A 19,577-nucleotide genomic window follows, 5' to 3' on the forward strand; every position below is an offset into this window, starting at 1 on the left:
TGTTGCTAAGCGCAAAACTTGTGGACGGGTAGATAATTTTGTTTTTAAAGTTGTTCCTTGAACTCTTGAGGTAGGTTTTTATGGAGACAAAATTTTGAGAAATTGCTCGGAAAAACCTGAAAACCATTTGTTTTTTGCTATAATTCTGAACGCGAAAAGTCACTATGGTAGCATAGTAAAATGTTCCATATGTTGGTATGTAGCTTCTAACAAGGCTAAGTAAAAATCATATTAAGGCGAAACGAAGTTCATGCAGGTAGTACAGAATAAATATGTATCAGAACCTAAAATACTAAAATTTTAAGAAAATAAATTATTATTTTATTTACTGATAACATTGATTTATTAAGAACAGTTTCGACCTAGTGGCTCCAGCGTGCGACTCTCATCCCTGAGGTTATGAGTTCTATCCCCGACTGTGCACCAATAAACTTTCTGTCTGTGTGCGCATTTAACACTCGCTCATATGTGCTTAGACTCAAACCGTCGCCGGCGTGTCAGTTTCAAAAAGCTTACATACTTGGCCATTAGAAAAAGCAATGAAATGTCTGTGTTGTACGATCACGATACAGGTACAGAAATCTGAAGTTCAGATCTAAAAGGTTGTAGAGTCACTGATTTTTTAAAATCTTTTATATATGTCGTTTAATTTAATTTGAGTGTTATTTGTCTTTACTTAAGGTGCATTCAATGTAAGATATATTGCATAAAGTATTATGTACTTTATGTATATATAATACTTTATGTATAACCTGCCACGCACAGCCCAAATCTTCGACAAGTACAAAGTTAGACCCCATAAGGTTGCGTTATTAAATAGCACACGTTACAACCCTACAGAAACTATTTATTTACAAGACCGCTGGTGATCCCAACATCCCGAGACCCGACAATGATGGCCCAAGTTTGACAAACACGTCGCCTTGATGAGTAATCTGATTACATAGAAGATACTATATCTATAGTATAGTATAGCTGTATATATAATGTGTATAGTAGATTAATAGATATGAGTCGAGTTGAAGCTTATGTTAAGATGCCTCCGTAATTTAATTTTTGGATGGGCATTTCTAAAATTTTTAAAAGGACTAGTGGCTGTGAAGTATTTTGACGTATGTCTTGGTATGTCATAAAAGTTACACTATAAGCTACTTTTTCATGCTTGATGGGTAATCTATAATCTAATTACAATTGTATAGTAAAGTAATAGTTGCACCGAATGTAATATACGATTTTTTCGGAACTTAATTCTTGGATGGATAGATACGGCACTTCTTAGCAGTTAGTTTTTCAAAAAGAAAAGTCGGTGATAGTCAAGTGAAAGCATATTTTATTTTTTATGACGTTTTGGCCTTAACATGATATATAAGTTGCATTTTTACTAACTACTGGATTGCATTACGTATGTATTACAATTATTTGAATTTACAATTTATAATTGGAACATTTAACATTCGTCAGCTAAACACCGGCTTTATAAAATATACTGTTACATATAATTTAAACGTTATGAAACCTTCGTCAGTTTGTAAAATTATATAGCTAATGTTAGAAATTTAATTAAAATATTTGGATTGTTTTAAAACAAATTGAATTTCAGCAGTCTGTCTGCTGATTATTCAAATTTATGTTTGGTCGTCGAGAGCTGTTGTGGATTTAACCTGACATTTATTAAAGGATTTTGGAGTTGCTTATTTCATTTCTCTTTTAAGACGTCTTTTTCGTCGTTTATTATGTTTCTGTATTTAATTCCCACAAAGTTTGCGTGTGACAGGTTTCGTTATACACATATTTTTAGGTATAGACTAATTCTAAGTCATATTTATGTAAACATTCTAATTACAAAGCATTTTTTTACTACATAGAAGAAAATGAATCCCATCTGAGATCTCGTCCATAATATCAATGTTAAGTGATGTTTATTAAATGTTAGTTTATTGAAAAGTAAAGCAACTTTAGTGGTAATTTTTACCGAAGGTCATCCCTAGTAATAGTCACTCAGAAGAATGAGAATTTAGCAAATATCATAAATAATAGCACATTAATCAAAACATAGCTTAAATAACATTACAACTACGAGTACTCACCTTTCGAAATACGCACGTAAAAATGACTCGTTCTGAAGAAATAATATTAAAGCGGTTTTCCTCTAACGACCTAAAGAATTTTCCCAAATGCCCCATTGTTGTACAAATTCATACATTCGATGATTGCACGTCGTCTTACCGCCGAAATAACATCACAAATGAGGTCAACGACCCACCTGTCATAACTATTTCTGTCCTTTTTCGAAATACTGTATCTGAGTATTACTATCTCTGTTTTATTTACAAATGGATGTGGATTTGCTATGATTTATGGGTTGGCGAAACCATTGTTTAGGAGAATAGAATTAGATATTGATTTTAACCAAAATAATGTTTTTGTAAATATAATAATCCTCATTCTATTAGTTCGTATTTACTAAACTAGAAACTGCAAATTGAAATATAGGTAAAACAAAATTTACTTTCCTTACATAATCTTATACTAAAAAATACTACTTTTCATATATTGTTGTTAAAAGAAGAAATAATAATAATTATATGGGGCTACAATTCAATATGTGTGTTGGCCTAAGATTGCAAATGTTTCTTTGATCATGATTTGTATCATAGACAAGTAGATGATCAGCCTTGTGTCTGAAACATTTCATCGATTTTTGAATTTGAGACATGCTGTTTTCCCCACTATGTTTTCCGTCACAATACGAGCGAGTGTTGTAGATGCGCAATTACGACTTATAACAGAACTCTGAATAACGAAAGAAATTTAATGAGTCTATAAAATTACCTAACCGTAGGCTTTAACACAGTTTTTTCAAATGCAGTATAAATTATAATAAATGCATCTTATATAAAATTCTCGTCTCACAATTTTCGTTCCCATACTCCTCCGAAACGGCTCAATCGATTCTTATGAATTTTTTTATGCATATTCAGTAAGTCTGAGAATCGGCTACTATCTTTCAAACCCCTAAATGTTATGGGTACATTTTTACTTATATTTTTTTATGAAACAGAATATATAAATACATACAACCCTTCATTTTCACCCCTCTACGAGCAGCCCCTATTTTTTGTATGATAGTTATTTTTATTGAACTAAAAAAATGTTTCCTAGAAATAATATACATGGCAAAACAACGATTGCTTAGCTAGTATAATATATTGTTGTTAATCGATTTTTCGCGTTTTCTACGGAATTTTTTTTACGAGCTTATTTTAGAAACATCGCTACCCATTAAAGGGTGTCACGAGCACTTTGTTATATGGGGAGATAAAAACCTCATATTTTTTCAGGCCGCATTGTTCCCGTAGAATTGTTGTCGATATCTAAATTATTCATGATTTTTCCTGTTTTTCCAGCTGAATGTAAGATTTTTGTGAAAATTCAAATGTTAATAATAAATTGATACGGTTTTATACGGATATATTCGCAATTTAATAAAAGAAGAAAATGTAATTTAAAAAGTATTAAAAAAATATGAAGTACTCTGGTATAGACTCATATTAGGTATGTATGTTTTGATGTTGAATGAATATTTTATATCATTCAAAAACATCCGCCTTCTGTTGTCACACGACAGGCCTAAACAAACATTCCTTAGTTGTGAAAAATGATCTTGGTAAAGAGTACTTCATCGACTTCACGTTCCAGATTCGACGACTAATATAGGACACCGAATATTGTCTGTTCTTTGTTGTACGTCCTGTTTTTCAGCAGCGCTATTTCAAGCCCATATCTATAACTAAATAAACCTTTTTATTTCTATTTAGAAAAATAACCTGTTCAAACGCAATATTTTTGTTTTGCCTGTTAAAAGAACTCCGAAAAAATTAGAGTATAAATGTTAATTATTATAATTATGCGAAAATTTAATAGATAAAGGATTGAAGAATAAAAAAATCACACTTAAAAAGCTTTTGTAACACTTAAAACTTTGTTCGTTATGAGCAAAATAATTGAAATTATTATATAAGATTACTCTTTCCCATTGGTGTAAACTGTCCAAACAAACGTCAACCGAAAATTGTTGGCCATTTTTATTCATATTTCCATGCTCGTGGCGATTAACGTTTGCGAGGGAAGAGTTTTCTTTTTATAGCAATTTCACCGCCGTTTCGACGTATGCGGCCAGTTTTAATCTGTGTTGCCATTTTTGTCTCTAAAACAAGGACTTTTATAGCGCGGCCTTTATAGGATAATTTTGGGAAGAATTTGTACATGATATGAATATAAATGAGATATATTTTGGGCAGAGAAATACTAGATTCTTATTACTTTTAAGTGTAACTTTCTGACCAGCTGTCAACAATAACTTTGTTTTTCAGATCACAATAAACATGGTTCAATGATGTGAAAGCAATGCTGCTGCAGCAGGCGACCCCCTCGCTTGGTCCCAGCGGCACGGCCAGTCCTAAAACCAGACAGAACCCAAACTTTTCCCGACTGAACAGCCCAGTACTAAGTGATGGTAAAGGTAGCCTCAGATTGGGTTCAAACAGTCCAAGTATTGGCACCAGTAGTCCAAAGTTTGGTTATTTGGGTGACAGCCCTTATTTAGGTGCTAGCCCCAAGTATGGAAGCCCAAAATTGGGAGGAAGTCCAAAGGCTTTGGAAGATGAGGCGGCGCTAGAGAGTCTTCAAACGGATCTGAAAGAAGGTTGGACTGTGCACACGGGCAGGGATGGAAGACTTTATTATTGCAAGTAAGTCAATAACTATATTATATGTGTGTTTGTTTTATTCAAGGTTTTGACTAGGTACATTATTTGACTTGCCCCTGCGTGTTCTATCAGATGTCAACTTTAAAAAACTTTAAAATTTTAATCGCTGGGTATAATCCCTTGAAGACCAACCAACTGGAATGCTTAGTTTGTACTATAACAATTTTAATAAAAATAAAAATGTACGTATGAAAACGTCATATTATATATCTATTTACATAACGAAGTTTTTAAAAATTTGACAGCTTGAAACAGAAAAATTAAAAGTTAAAGTAGGTCGCTGTAGTGGATTAAATTTTTCAATAATAAGAGCTTTATAAAAAGCCTTGCAACACAATACAGTTCCAGTGTGTTTCCCGCCATTGTTTAGCATTATACAGCTTAATGCGTAATAATGGAAGTGTTATAAATTATAATATTTGGCCTTATCCAACTTGTTATTTCACTAGAGTTCATTGTGATTATAGTGGTTTATTAAGAGGTTTTTTTCATTTATGAATTTCGGAATTCTTGAAGTTCGTGTTAAAACTTGAGGTAGCGGCAGCTCTTTGTTTTCACAAGGGTACTTCTCTTGTAACTTGCAACATTGTATTTAAGTATAGAATCAGCTTATGAAATAGCTTTTTTTAAATTAAATTATAAATCTTTATTTAAGTTTTGTTTATATGAATATTACCCGTTGATTCAGACAAATATTTGCCTGGAAGCAATCGTAAAGTGCCTGTTAGCGATCAAAGCAGATTTTAAGCGACCTTTTAATTTTTTTTTTTTTTTTGTTAAAGACAATTCATACCAATTGACCTAGTCCCATGCTAAGCTGGTGAAGCTTGTGTTATGGGTACTAGGCAACGGATATACATACATATTATAGATAGATATAAATACATATTTAAACACCCAAGACCTAAGAACAACACCAAATGCTCATCACATCGATGTTCGCCTCAGCCGGGGATCGAACCCGGGACCCATGGATTCGCAGTCAGGGGTACTAACCACTAGACCAATGAGTCGTCAAGTTATCTCATTGTTTAATATATATCGAGGCAGAATACGAAATTCGTCCGTCGTTCCACAACTGAGCACTTTTTACGGCAGTTTTTGCCGTTAACCAGCTGCCCACTGAAATATATCCCAACCAATTCGATTTAGGGTCCTTCAAGATAAGCGTAACAATTCCTAAAAGGCCGGCATCGAACTTCCGAGACTTCTAAACTGTAACTAAGCGTAAGTGTTCATGGGCGGCGGTATCACTTAATATCAGGTGAACCTCCTCCCTGTTTGCCCCCGTACTATATAGTCTTTGGTATTATCGTGTTAAAGTAAAGCTAATGTTAACGAATCTGGGTTTAGTTCGGGCCTCAAGTGTGGTTTGATAAATGTGCCTCAGTAAGCAAATATTTATGCAAAGTGCTGTGAAGTTCCACTTGAGATTTAAAATTGATTTAATTTTTCATGCATACGACGTAATATATGATTAAACCAAGAATATACACCGTAACACTATGAAATCACGATCCAGAAGTAGTGCATTCGAATCCTGGCTGACATCTATGACTGTCCTATTGACTGTCACTTTCGAAAGAGACAGGTGGGACATCTGGAGTTCGACACTGGCATGAGTGTGTCCCGGGATGGGCTATCCGACAAGTTGCTCGAACGCAGATGGAAAAAATCAGCCGTAGAATTGTCGAATATGTCAGTAAGATAACTGGTAATGCCTTACTAGCTCATAAATATCATGAGGATATGACGACGACGGTAGACGCCACCCACCAGACCTAAGTTAAATTAAATAAAGACCCTTTTTAGGAAAGGGGAGATTTAACACTCTCGCGCTGCCTAGTTTCTCGGCCACAGATCTACCTGATCGCGAGTCTGATAGGATACTATGTAGGGGTTGTTAAAATATGTTTTTACAATATCAAAATAGTCTACTTCATACTAATCTGTGTACTACATCTAGTCTGTGTACTATACTAATAAAGTGTCTATTCTCAACCTTGAACCTGCAAGTCATTCGTGTTTTTTAGGGGTAACTTATTATACAAAAAAATACATATAAAAGTACATGTATTTCGTATCACCCGTCGGGTGTCAACGGGACTTCATACCAGTGTTATAAGAGTCGCAGAATTGTGAATAAAGGCTCTTTCATTACGCCGACTGAAACGTTAAACCTGTATTGTACGACGCCTTTGTGCGTCTGAAAAACGATACAGACTAGACACTGGGGGCGTAATCACAGATTAAAGAATACGGTGTAATGACTACAGAAAATAGAAGCGTTTTAAGCACACAAAATAAATAGAAAAAAAAAAAATATCCTTTGAAGTAAATTAAACAAAAAAACATCTTCGTTCACTTTGTAAGCAGATATTATATGTTCCTATGAAAAAAAATTGCCTTGATTATTCTGAAGGATATAAAGGATTGTCTAACGAATTATGATTTTGACTGACGCAGCCCAATATGATCTTCATACCTTCATATAAGTTACACAAGGCTAATAAATAATACAAATATTCCTATTTAATACTTTTTAGTGCATTTTTAATTCAGTTATATTTTTTTAACAATAAACATTTATTGAATTAAAATTAATAATTGATACATTTAAATTATACAACCTTATGGAAACAATATGAATTGTCTAAACTTTACCCTTTAAACTCCAAAACTGTAAATTTTTTGAATCAGTATTGTCTAACGAACAATAGTTTTAGATATTGATTGAAAATTGTTTGTCCTTTCGATTTTAATTATCCAAGGTCGGGAATACACGTGGTACAGTCTCGTTTAAAACACACGTGTGTGTACTCATGTACAAGCGTTAGAAGTCATACTTCTTTGGTGTAACAAGATAAAAAATCTTTTCAAAAAAAAATTTCGCCTTATTCTACGTTTGTAGCAAAAACGATACTAACATTAGAAAAAAAAATAGTATAACTTCAAAAAAACTAAAATGTTGACTATAGCTAACATCAGTGTCACTTTTTTGTGACGGTATGCGGTGTCGGATTTTGTGACGGTGTGCGCGCGCAACCTAAAAATTTACATTCATCATTTTTCTTTAACGCACCAAAAGAAGTATAACTTAAAAAAAATAAACCGCAGCCCGCATATAATAATAGTGTTGTAATTATATTTTCTTATCTAGTTGTCGTTTAATGCTTCTGTTTTGTTAATATACTAGGATATATGAAAGTTTTGCTAAGCTTGGCTTTCCGCCTACATGCTGCCTCACGTTAAGAATATTAATAGCAAGGTTGCGCCGGGCTCATTATACTGCCCGAACTATAGAACAATTCATCATTTACTTGCAAACTACTAACTAGTTTATTAGTTCAACGGGTGTTCATGTAATAATAGCACTTTGTATTGAGATTCACGCCTAAGTAACCTGGCAACCAAAACACCAAGGAACTATCGAGTAGGTACTTCAATACGCTTATTCCATATTTGTATGTTGGGTTCAATCAATGATAGTATAGGAAACAGTGCTATGAAACACTATGTCTTGTAAAAACTATGCAATAATACTACTACCACTTATATTTTCTTTTGTTTTACAATTATTGTCATCTCTTGAGTCTTGAGTATAACTTTAAAAAATCCAAGCATTCCTATAGACGTATTTTTATCTAATACTGCATTCTCCGTAGGCAAATCGAATTAGATATTACCTAAATATCGCTGAAACATAATCTTATAAAAATAGTTATGTTGTTGTACATAAACATTATACTAAAAATATTGCTGTATTGAGAACGCTACGCATTAAAACAACATATAACTAACGGCGCGACGTAAATCAAATATCTTACTACTTGTGCGGATTTGTTTCCATTCCCAATGTAAATAATGTAAATTTTGTATGTTTTTATATTAGTGCAGTTGTATGTTTTTATATTAGTACTTATCAATACTAAAATTATATATTATATAATAGATTACTTCATTATGCCTGATGTACATAGGACTAGTTATTACCAAAAACATTTTATAGTTATTACTTTTTTAGTATTCTGCACAATTATCGAAGGTGGCACGGCAAAAGTTGTTATCAAATAACAAGTGGGACACATTGTCTCCATACCGTGTGAATATTAAAAAAACATTTCATACCTATCATACGCAACAACTTGTTACATAAAAAAAATACTAATTTTTAATATGTCTGCGTAATTGATTGTTATAGGAGTAGGTATTACGAGAATCATCTTGATAAACACCAATTATAGCCTTAATGTTTACTACTCAATTATAAATTATGTGAAAAACATCATATTTGGATGTCATTATTTGTTTATAATCGTATTTAAATACTTCTTTATAGGACTACTTGTGGACTTAATTTATTACTAGTTTTGAATTCATTTTGAATTTAGAACGAAAATAATAGTTTTTGATCTACAGAAATATATTGTAACAGGTAATTAATATAATGGTAGAGAATATAGTTTATAAATATTTGTGCCCATAAAAAAGCTACAAAAATAATCCCGCCTAGTGTAGTTTTAGTAGTGTAGGTGTAGCCTGGATTTACTTAGAAGTAAATATAACTTTAGAAATAATCTCCGGATTTAAAAAGATCGTGCCGTGTAACTATGGAGTTGCGCATATGGCGTGTCGTAACGGATACAGTAGATGGAGTGACGTAAGTCTATTCACTTCTTTTGTTCCGAGTTCGCAGCTCACGTATACAAATTATTCCTTTTTATTTTGTACTTTGTATTAAATTCACACTATATTAAAATATAGTGGAAGTGATGACATACTCGTAGAGAGTGATGGAGCCGGTTGGAGGAGGCCTTTTAAAGGTGCTTGAAGATGTAAAGTTTTGTATTAATATATAGTACAATACAGTGAGGAAATGCCGCCAGCATTAAAGGTACACCGCCACAGGGACCAAATTTGTTTTAATTTTCTATATATATATCAGTTTTTAATTATAATTATTATGTAGGTTAATGTAAAAAATAGTATATTTCTGTGTTGGAAATATCAAATGCAATATATACTATAAATGTGGTTTTATTTAAAAAGTAAACGATTTTATTTAGTACATATAACATACGCTGATCAACCTTGTAGTTGCTAGGAAACCTATTTCAAATACATATTATGTTCTGTTGTTTGGTGTTTTTTTGTAGGAAACTATAAGTTTTATTTCATATGTATGCGATTGTTACGCATCTAAAGTATATATATATATATTTTTGTGCAGTAAATTGTTTGACCTCCGTGGCACACGTGGTATCCGAAAATGAACCAGACCGGTACGAATCCTGGCGATATTATAGTTTTGAGTTGGAACTTATTTTTAATATTTTTCTAAATCTACGATTTTTTAATATAGTTCGTTATATCACAAACTCAAACGTTTCCGGGATGACCTCAATAAACAATTGGAACACATTAAAAAAATATCTGTAAATGCTAAGAGATCATTTGTACGTCATCACAATTGTTCGCCCAATGGTCTTTGTTTAAATACCCTTAGGACCTGTCTCAAGTATATAGTCTGAGGATCTTCTGCATAACGCTGGAATATCGATCAATGTCCCCACTTAACGCGGACTGTTTGTGTAATCTATAGTTGGAATTAATTGAATTTGTGGAATCTAGGATTGTCTTTGGCCTGTGTGAATAGATCTTAGTTAAACGTTTATAAACTACTAACTGCCCCGCGAACTTCGTTCCTCTTTAATGTGATTTTACTTAGCCTACCTTTTTAGTAAATACCAACATGGAACATTTTGCTAAGCTACCCCAGACACTGTTCCGTTTTCTGGAATGAAAACTTTTTAGTTTTTTTTGTTCAATTTTTCTCTATATAAACCTCAGAGTTCAAGTAATAAGATTTTAATTAACAATATAATAATTGTATGCTGTATCATAGAAAAAGAAAAAGAAAATTTTTGGGGACACCCCTTATCACTTAGGGGTTTGAAAGAAAGATAGTAGCCGATTCTCAGACTTACTGAATATGCATAAAAACTTCATAAGAATCGGTCGAGCCGTTTTGGAGGAGTATGGGAAACAAAATTGTGACACGAGAATTTTATATACAGGGTGTCCCAAAAGTCGACGTCAAGTCGAAATTTTCTCATAGGTAATGCCACACCACTTATCAGAAAAAATAAATAAATAAATAAGTCATGTATTTTTGAAGTTATGGATATTTTTTTTTATTCCAGAAAATGCACACCATTTGACAGTTTTTTAATTCCTGTTGTTACAAATATTTACTTTTTGCCAATTTTTTTTCTCTTACGTCATCCCGAATAGTTCACACACACACACACACAATTCACAACTAGTTCGCACTAGTTCAACTGATCGTCCTGAAAAAAAAATGTATTACTCCAGTTTGGCAAGTAGCTTTATACACACTGTATATATAGAGAAGACAATAAATAAATTCTAAAAAAATGGCATTAAAAATGAATCACATTTAAGGCTGTGTAAGCCTAGTGGTTAGGCGATTGTCAACCCTAAAGTGTATTTTGTGCATCAATGGAATTTTCAAAATTCGCAATTAACACGTCCGCTATAATATTGTGAGCTGGAATGCTTTAGACACGAAATTGGTGCAAAATGATCAATTACTTGCCAATAAATAGACACGAAAATAGGGTTTGTAACGCCACTGTGTTATTAATATTATCTACACTAATATTATAAAGAGGTAAAGTTGGTTGTAGGGGTGATCTATGGATCTATTGAAACGATTTTGAAAATTCCTAGGTTTTAACCGTTTACCAAAAAAAAATAACGACGGGTTGCACTCGGGAGTGCCGGCAGAAGTGGAACCTTGAATATTAACGTTGTGCATTTTTGATATTTTGGAATGGTTACTGAATAATTTAATTATCAGTATAAAAGTACTATCATTTAGAATATCAGGTAGAATACAATATTTATTTATTGCGCTACGACACAAACATGACAATTTGTATTACATATAATACGCCGCGCCAGCTGTCTACTCTCCATCCGTCTTACGAATTTTCGATCAAGTCACGTGTCCTGACGCGAGTTTAACATTTTTTTACCCATTCCAAAAAAGTGTACAACGCCGCATGTTTCTAAATTTTATATTAGGTATATAAACAAGTTCTCGCCGCTTCTATCTGTCTGCCTAGTCGCGATAACTACGCATGGAATATATTGCGGTTTTCACCAAAACCTAGAATGATTCATAAGGAATGTTAAGGTATATATTTTTTTTAAAGTTTAAGGTTTTAGGGGTTTACCAGCAATAAATCAAGCCTACCTGCCGATTTGTCTTACATTAAAGACTATAATATAAACTTTAGTGAGTTGGTACCCAAAAACGAAAAAAAGAAAGAAAGGGCAGTATGGAAGGGTCTGGAGGAGGCCTTTGTTGGGATTGGGAAGTTTAATTTTTGTTAATTTATTGTGTGTAAGGAAAAGGAACTTGACCGAAAAAAAAATTTTTTTATACACAATATTTTTTTAAAATTATTTTATTGATATAAATAATGTTTGTTAACCTATTTTTGCTTATATATAACTAACCAAAGTCACTTTTGCTTAGCAAAACTAATTTACATCGGCTTTCGTTTTCAATTACGATGCTACAGATAAAAATGTTATCCACACCGATTAACTATATTATATATTATTACATTTTACTTTCATTAAAATAAACACACTAACTTCATTTGTAATTAAAACATGCTCTTAATTTAAAGTCTAAAGCATACGCCCTTCTGTCCCTTGCCCTAACAAATTGTCTTGCCCAAATTAACTTTTATTTTTAATACACTAATAAAACTTAACATGACAATGAACTCCTTGAGAATATTGTCTTGCCATACATTCTCTTAAAAAATAGATTATCTTAAATACACATGCGTTAACATATAATAAAAATAATAATATATAAACAAATATTTAACATCTGACACTTTATACGGTAGATTGCAGACTATTATTATCACTTAACTTCACTAATAACGATAACATAGTCATGCCATTGTCGCAATATATATTTACAGACCAATCTTTGCAATACACGGCTTTTAAAATTCCTTAAGATTTATTTTTTCGAATTGTATACCAGGTTTAGAGTAATGATAGGGCCGAGCATGACTCGCGTATGTCAAAAACGACTTATAAGTTACCCTTAAAGCCTGCCTATAAAATTAATTCAATAATAATAAAAAACAAAGCTACGATTACCGCCTTCACGCTTCAAGTACTGACCCGTTTAGTATAAATAGGTTTATAATGTTAGCGGTACCTTAGAATAGAATTTTTATTATATCATATTTACTCATTTACAGCGTATTATGTTGTCCACGTATTTGTATTACAGTATATAAGGTTATACAAACGAGACTTTTTTTAAAGAACAGCAAACGGGCAGGAGGCACTTGATGTTAAGTGACACCGCCGCCCATGGACATCCCAATGCCAGAGGGCTCGCGAGTGGGTTGCCTTTTAAAAATTGGTACGCTCTTCTCTTGAAGGACCCTAAGTCGAATTGCTTCTGAAATACTTCAGTGGAAAGCTGGTTCCTTATGGAGGTTGTGCGCGGCAAAAAAACCTTGATTACTGCCGTTCCACAACTGAGCGTTTAGCGTTTTTTCGAAGTATTTCAGAACCAATTCCACTTAGGGGACACAGCACTTAGAGTATCAATTATTAAAAGGTCAGTAACGCACTTGCGAGCGTCCTGGCAGTGTGAGTGGTGGTGTCACTTAACACCAGATGAGCCTTCTGCCCGTTTGTCACCTGTTCTATTAAAAAAAATCGTGGTGAGATAAAATTGATCGCTTACACAAATAATTAATCTATTGCCTTAAGCAAGTCCGCTAACATAATAAAAGCTCGCTGATCACGACCACTGAAGCACTCGAAACATCAGTTATGTATAAATAAATCAGCATTTAGCTTTTAAATAAGGTTTCCTCTACGTGTCTGAAGCGATACTCTATAGCAAGTATAATCATTACTATAATACAGCTTACAGAGACAAACCCCCTCTCGTAAAGATTTAACCGCAGCCCATAAAACCTTCGTTATGCCATTAAATGAATTTCCTTTGCAAATTAAAATTGCCTCATAAAAGTGTTGCCCCGCGAAATTACCGTAGACATCTCTTTAAAGCTACTTTAAGTCGAAAGGAAAATGCTTGCGTGTTTATTTACGATTCTATAAATCATTGAATAAATGTATTATAAATCTTAAATACTTATTGTTTATTTGTCGTAATCGCTCTCACGTTGCAGTTAAATAAAACAGCCATTGAGGTATAAAAGGATAATATAACCAGAAGCTATTCCGACCCAACTCCACGTACGGTGCTACCTGTCTACCATATGCCGACGGATTATTTCTTATTTTGGCCATGAAATTAGGCTATGAGGACTTGGAGAAACTGATAGTGGTTAATAACACAGAAGGTAAAAGAGTTTGCTTATCTTGTCGATGCCGCGCACAAATTATTTATAGAAGTCTATTGAGTATAAGTATGTAGTAATTGTTTAGTCACTTACCCCCTAAATTCGTAATATTAGCGTGTTTAATCAATTCAAAAGGGCATTAAAGATTCATATTAGAATGAGCCTAATAGAATAAAATTGGGATAGCTGATGGCGACGCGTATCTCGTTCGTATATATATATTAAGTTTCTCATGTAAATAAAAGTACATTTTTTTGTAATGAGAAATAAAGTTCTTTAAACATTAAGGCATAATGTTATAAGAGAGGCGCTGTACAGAAACCGGTAGAAACAGATTCTCCGCTCCAAATGTTTCCTTACTGACCACGACGTTCAGATATGAGCTACCGACTGAAGAAAGAGAAAAAATTTAAACAACAAATTCAGTAACCTTCAAGCTATCAAACATGCAGTAAACAGTAATTATCGATCTATTTCTGTGACTAATGAAGATTTTAATTAACTTCATAGGTAAATTGAAATAAGTTCCTAATTACTTCCTTAGACGAACAAATGAATGTTTTAATTACGGACTGCTGACGTTTAGGTTCAGGTCAGACAATGAGATGGTACGCATAATCAGTTGGTCTTAAATGTTAGAATTTTCTTCGTCAGTAATAAAGAAATGGCTTTCTCCAAGCCTCTATTTTCAATAACTATGATGAAGTTAGAAGGAGTTTAATATTGTGTATTTTTAAATACCTATAATAGAAGTTTGAAAACGTAATTAATTTGTATAACAATCGTTTGTGTACCAACGATGTCAGTTTTTTCACAATTTCATTCACACCCGAAGGGACGTTTTACGATATTGTCTACCTTCCTTTTTTTGGATAAATTACCCTTAGTTCATATCTGAATTTGATCTAAATTGATTGATTGAATGAATTTGATCCAAACTCGTTGATTTGTGCCATTTCTATCTAATAACTCACATTTGCTCTAATCTTTGCCCTTTAACTGGGATTGTATGAATTTAAAAAATATTTATAATTCTCTAGAAACTAGTACTAACTAGATCGTGTAGAAGTAATAAAGAAGAAATGTAGTCAATTATTAAGTGTAATTACCAAATTCGTTTGTGTAAGAAAAATATAATTAGCAATATTTCACGTTATTTACGTTTATTATATTTTATAATAGGATTAAAAGCTTAGTTAAGTATGCTTAGAACATATATCTTATTTGTAAAGTTTCAAACAGTAATCAAAAAGGCAGGCCAAGTGAAACTATCCAATAAATTACCCGAATGTCTAGTTTAACTTTTTGGAAGTTAAATCCTAATCCGTACTTACATCTATTTCGTGTGCCGTGCACAGCGGTTTGTATTCATTAGTGCGCGACCAAATCGCCTGGAGAGATCTGATTTACTGCTTAAAAGAATGCCTAGTCTAGCTTCCTTTAAAGGAAAATTCAGATTTTTCAATAATGTTGTGTTAAAAGTGTAAACGCCGTGATTATGTATTATTAATGATTTTAAATTAGCCCTGTCTCTCCGCCCTCGGACAAGCACAAAAGATGGCGCAGAGCAGGCCGAAAATAACTGACTGCAAAAATATAAGTATCTCCTCCGACTTTGATTTTGTTCTCTTTGGAGTCCACTCTTGGGCCGTATCGCAATACAACCAGCATTAAAAGTACACTACCCAGGGACCAAACTTTTTAAATTTTTTTAGTTTTCTATTCATCAATTTTTAATTATTATTAATACTGTATACGTTAAGAATATTGGAAACATTCTATATTTCCTACCAACATATTTTTTAATATAATTTACATATTCTTGAATATACTTATTGTAACAAATTGGATCGTTCGATGTGATACGATGTGTTAGTTAAGCCTCGTATTCATGGTAAACATATGTTTAGTAACACTTTATCAACATAGTTGATGAGCGGCAAGAATGTTGCTGGAAACTTTGTTTAAATCAATGTAAGACACGGCAGTCTGCGTTTAAATGTTGCCCGAGGAAGTAGTGTTGTTGTGTTCTCTGTATCTGATAACATAAGAAAAAGAGATGGTGGGTGCGAAACTATCTTCTGCAAAGAGAAAATTTGATGATATACATATACATATTTCGTTAGGGTTATATTAAGAGCTCGAGAACTTTCTTCAAATGCATCGTTCTTTTTGTTTCTATACTTGTATTCTATAATTGAGGAATCCCATAATAATGGTTTTGATTGAAAGAGTTCTATTATTTGCATTGTTTTATCATTGTTCCACACTACTGCCATGTTTATAAACGGTCGCAAACACGTCCACACACGTCAACAATTGTTGATAACTTGCCGCTCGTTGGGCTAGAAGCCTAGAACTCGTCAACATGCCGTTGTCAACTCTGCAACACGCAGGGTTGCCAGTAACCCCGCAACACGTTGATTTAACATTGTTGCTAAATAAATGTTTACCATGAATACGAGGCTTTACACAACCAACCAAGGACCACACCTTTCCGTAGTTTGTCACAACATGGAGTGATTCCGCTCGATCACTCTGCGTCAATCATCTTGGACTGCTGATCTGATGCATTCATAAAAGCATATTTCTAAAAAAGTGAAAATTAATTCTATAATATATGCTTGTTATTCTAGTTAGCAGTGTGTATCAGTTGGCACCCTCTCTTACAAATTACCTCTAGGTTTAAAGAGATCCGTCCATCTTGATGTAACGAACTTATCCGCTCTCTGCTCAATTACGACTTCTTCTGCCTTTGCTGATTTTAAATTGAATCAGTTTATTTTGAGCAGATCATTGCGATTTACCTTCATTATGAAGGTATTATGCAAAATTAAAAATAAATATTCAGAAGGGAGCTGGGAGTTGTAAATTTCACAATAACAAAGCAGAGCCCGTGACTTTAAATATTAAATAAAATTTAGTAATGTTGCTTTACTTTCTAGATTTCTCTGTCTTAGAATGAATACATTTCGGTTAAGTGGTTTGATCGATGATAAGAAACTGATTGTTGATAAGAAATAATCCCATCTTTTTTCATTATCGAGTATTTAGAACATAAGTTTAACAATTACTCATAAATGACTTCTTATTATGACATTTGCATGCCTGTTATTGTATGGCTGGTTGTGCGGACTTTTCTTGTTATTGTTTTTATTTTATTTTGTACCACTATCATGGCAAATAAAGGATTTATTATTATTATTTATTATTAATTTATTTTTAATTATAATTCAAGCGGTGCAATTATATTTTATATTATTTCTAAATAATTTCTTAGTCTGTTAAAAGGCTAAATATTTTTAGACTGTGTAAAGGCTAAATATTGGTCTATGGTCAAAAAACGGTTTGTACTTTTTTATTACATTTGATAAAGCAAAAGAAAAAACAAAGAAATTGCGATCCAAGATAAAGTATTTATCTTAAGCCTTAAATTGTCCTTTTTGTTGAGGATAAGCCAAGTTAATTAATTTATTTCTTTCGCACAACTTTATTTAAATTTATTTGCGAATTTCTTTAGCCTCGTAATTTAATAGAAACAGGTTAATGTTAATATATTTGTATTGTTCTGTGTGTGAATGCTTATGCTGATAAATATTTATAGAAGAATATATTTTCCAAAAATAAAGGTATCTATTTGAAAGTTGCACATGATGTGGCGAAACTAGCACTGTAATAAGCATCAGCACTGCTTTAGCTAAATTCTAAATAAATTGCTGTAGTGTTTTGATACATACGAGTACTCGTATACGCACATTGATTTACGGGCATGGCGTAACATTTAATACAAGCAAGAGCTTCTGGCTTGCATGACGTTAATACTAATCTTTACTACTTAAATACCATTACCATCCTGTAGGATCACAGTTTTTGTGCATATCTTTGAAGTTATACATCTTTTGGTGCGTTAGGGAAAAATGATGAGAGTAAATTTTTACGATGCGCGCTATATTCAACATTTTATTTTTTTCTATTGTTAGTGTCGTTTTTCCTACAAACGTTGTATAAAATTTTTGAAAAGATTTTTATCTTGTTACGCCAAAGAAGTATAGTAACTTCTAACGCGTGTACATAAGTACACACACGTGTTTTTTTTAAACTAGACTGTATCACGTGTATTCCCGACCTTGGATAATTAAATCGAAAGGACAAACAATTTTTAATCAATATCTAAAAGTATTGATCGCTAGACAATATTGATTCAAAAAAATTACAGACCTTTATACTCTTTGGAGTCTAAAGAGTATAAGGGTTAAAGGGTATCAAGTTTAGACAATTCATATTGTTTCCTAAAATATTATTTTGTATTAAAAATAATGCTATTATTCTTTCAACCTAAATATCTACAATAGAATATTGTTTTTGCGTATAAAAGCCTATTCTGGTTAATAATTTTATCATATTTCGTAAAATTATTATACAAGTAAAACAATGGATAAATTCTACAAAGTTTAGAGTAAACGTAATTTGAATAGTCTATGATATGGGAGGATGGCGTTTGAATATTTATGAGTTAATTATTCTTAGGATTTTCTTCGTTTATATGCAGTTTTAACCCGCTTAGAAGGAATTTAAATCAAGTTTTTGCCGTTGGTAGTATTATATTAGAAAAGTGTTTATGTAAAATTAGGTTAATACTAGACTACAGATCTTGTGTATATCGATAAATATTTGCTTTTGAAATTAGAATCCTAACAGTTGTGATAGTACTTGTTATTGCTATAAATTGCAATATTGCCTATGTTCTATACAATTTGAAAGGCTTTGCTGCTACTTTCTATAGAACCCAGACGTCAATGATTTATAGCTTCCCAAATAAAAAAGTTGTGTTGTATATGACCGAATTATTTTTAAGATTCTAGTACATTGACTACGTTATTTTATGTTTTAATTAAAATAAAATTTACTTTAAACGTTTAATTAATTTTTTTTAAATTATAGTTTTCAGATTTATTTTTGTTACCTATTTCTCATTGTTTTTAATTAATTCATCGGCTTCATCACAAGTTTATTTTCTTGACAATTAAAATTGTAATATGTATTCCGACATTTTGTAATGGCGCGTCTAAACGGGCCATGTTTTGCTGCAATTGATGGCTGCACTGTTGGCAACTAATTGTCCGGCCATTAGAAAAATATTTTAATGCAGCTGATGGCCGAACAATCTATGGCTGGGCAATGTGTTGCAATATGTCTGCAATAGTATGGCCCATGATGCAGACTCCTAAACGGGCTACACAAACCGGCAACAATGGCTGACGAAATCACACTTGTCCCAGCAGCTTATATTGTTTTAAAAAAGAAACAGAAAAAGAAGAGATTGTGGATTCGACCTTACTTAAATAGGCGTGAAACTGTAGACAATTTG

At 32.6% G+C, this 19,577-nt stretch overlaps 1 protein-coding gene across 1 annotated transcript in view; it reads left to right on the forward strand.

Moving 5' to 3' along the window:
• The window catches only part of LOC125052270, a 110,340-nt gene that overhangs the window by 29,291 nt on the left and 61,472 nt on the right, over nucleotides 1–19,577 (forward strand). Inside the window, exon 2 of the mRNA XM_047653003.1 lies at nucleotides 4,374–4,751. Coding sequence (XP_047508959.1) covers nucleotides 4,408–4,751 — 344 coding nt within the window. The 5' untranslated portion in view covers nucleotides 4,374–4,407. The remainder of the gene's footprint in view (nucleotides 1–4,373; nucleotides 4,752–19,577) is intronic.

This window comes from Pieris napi, chromosome 9 (genome assembly GCF_905475465.1).
Source record: "Pieris napi chromosome 9, ilPieNapi1.2, whole genome shotgun sequence".
Classification (NCBI taxonomy): Eukaryota; Metazoa; Arthropoda; class Insecta; order Lepidoptera; family Pieridae; genus Pieris; species Pieris napi.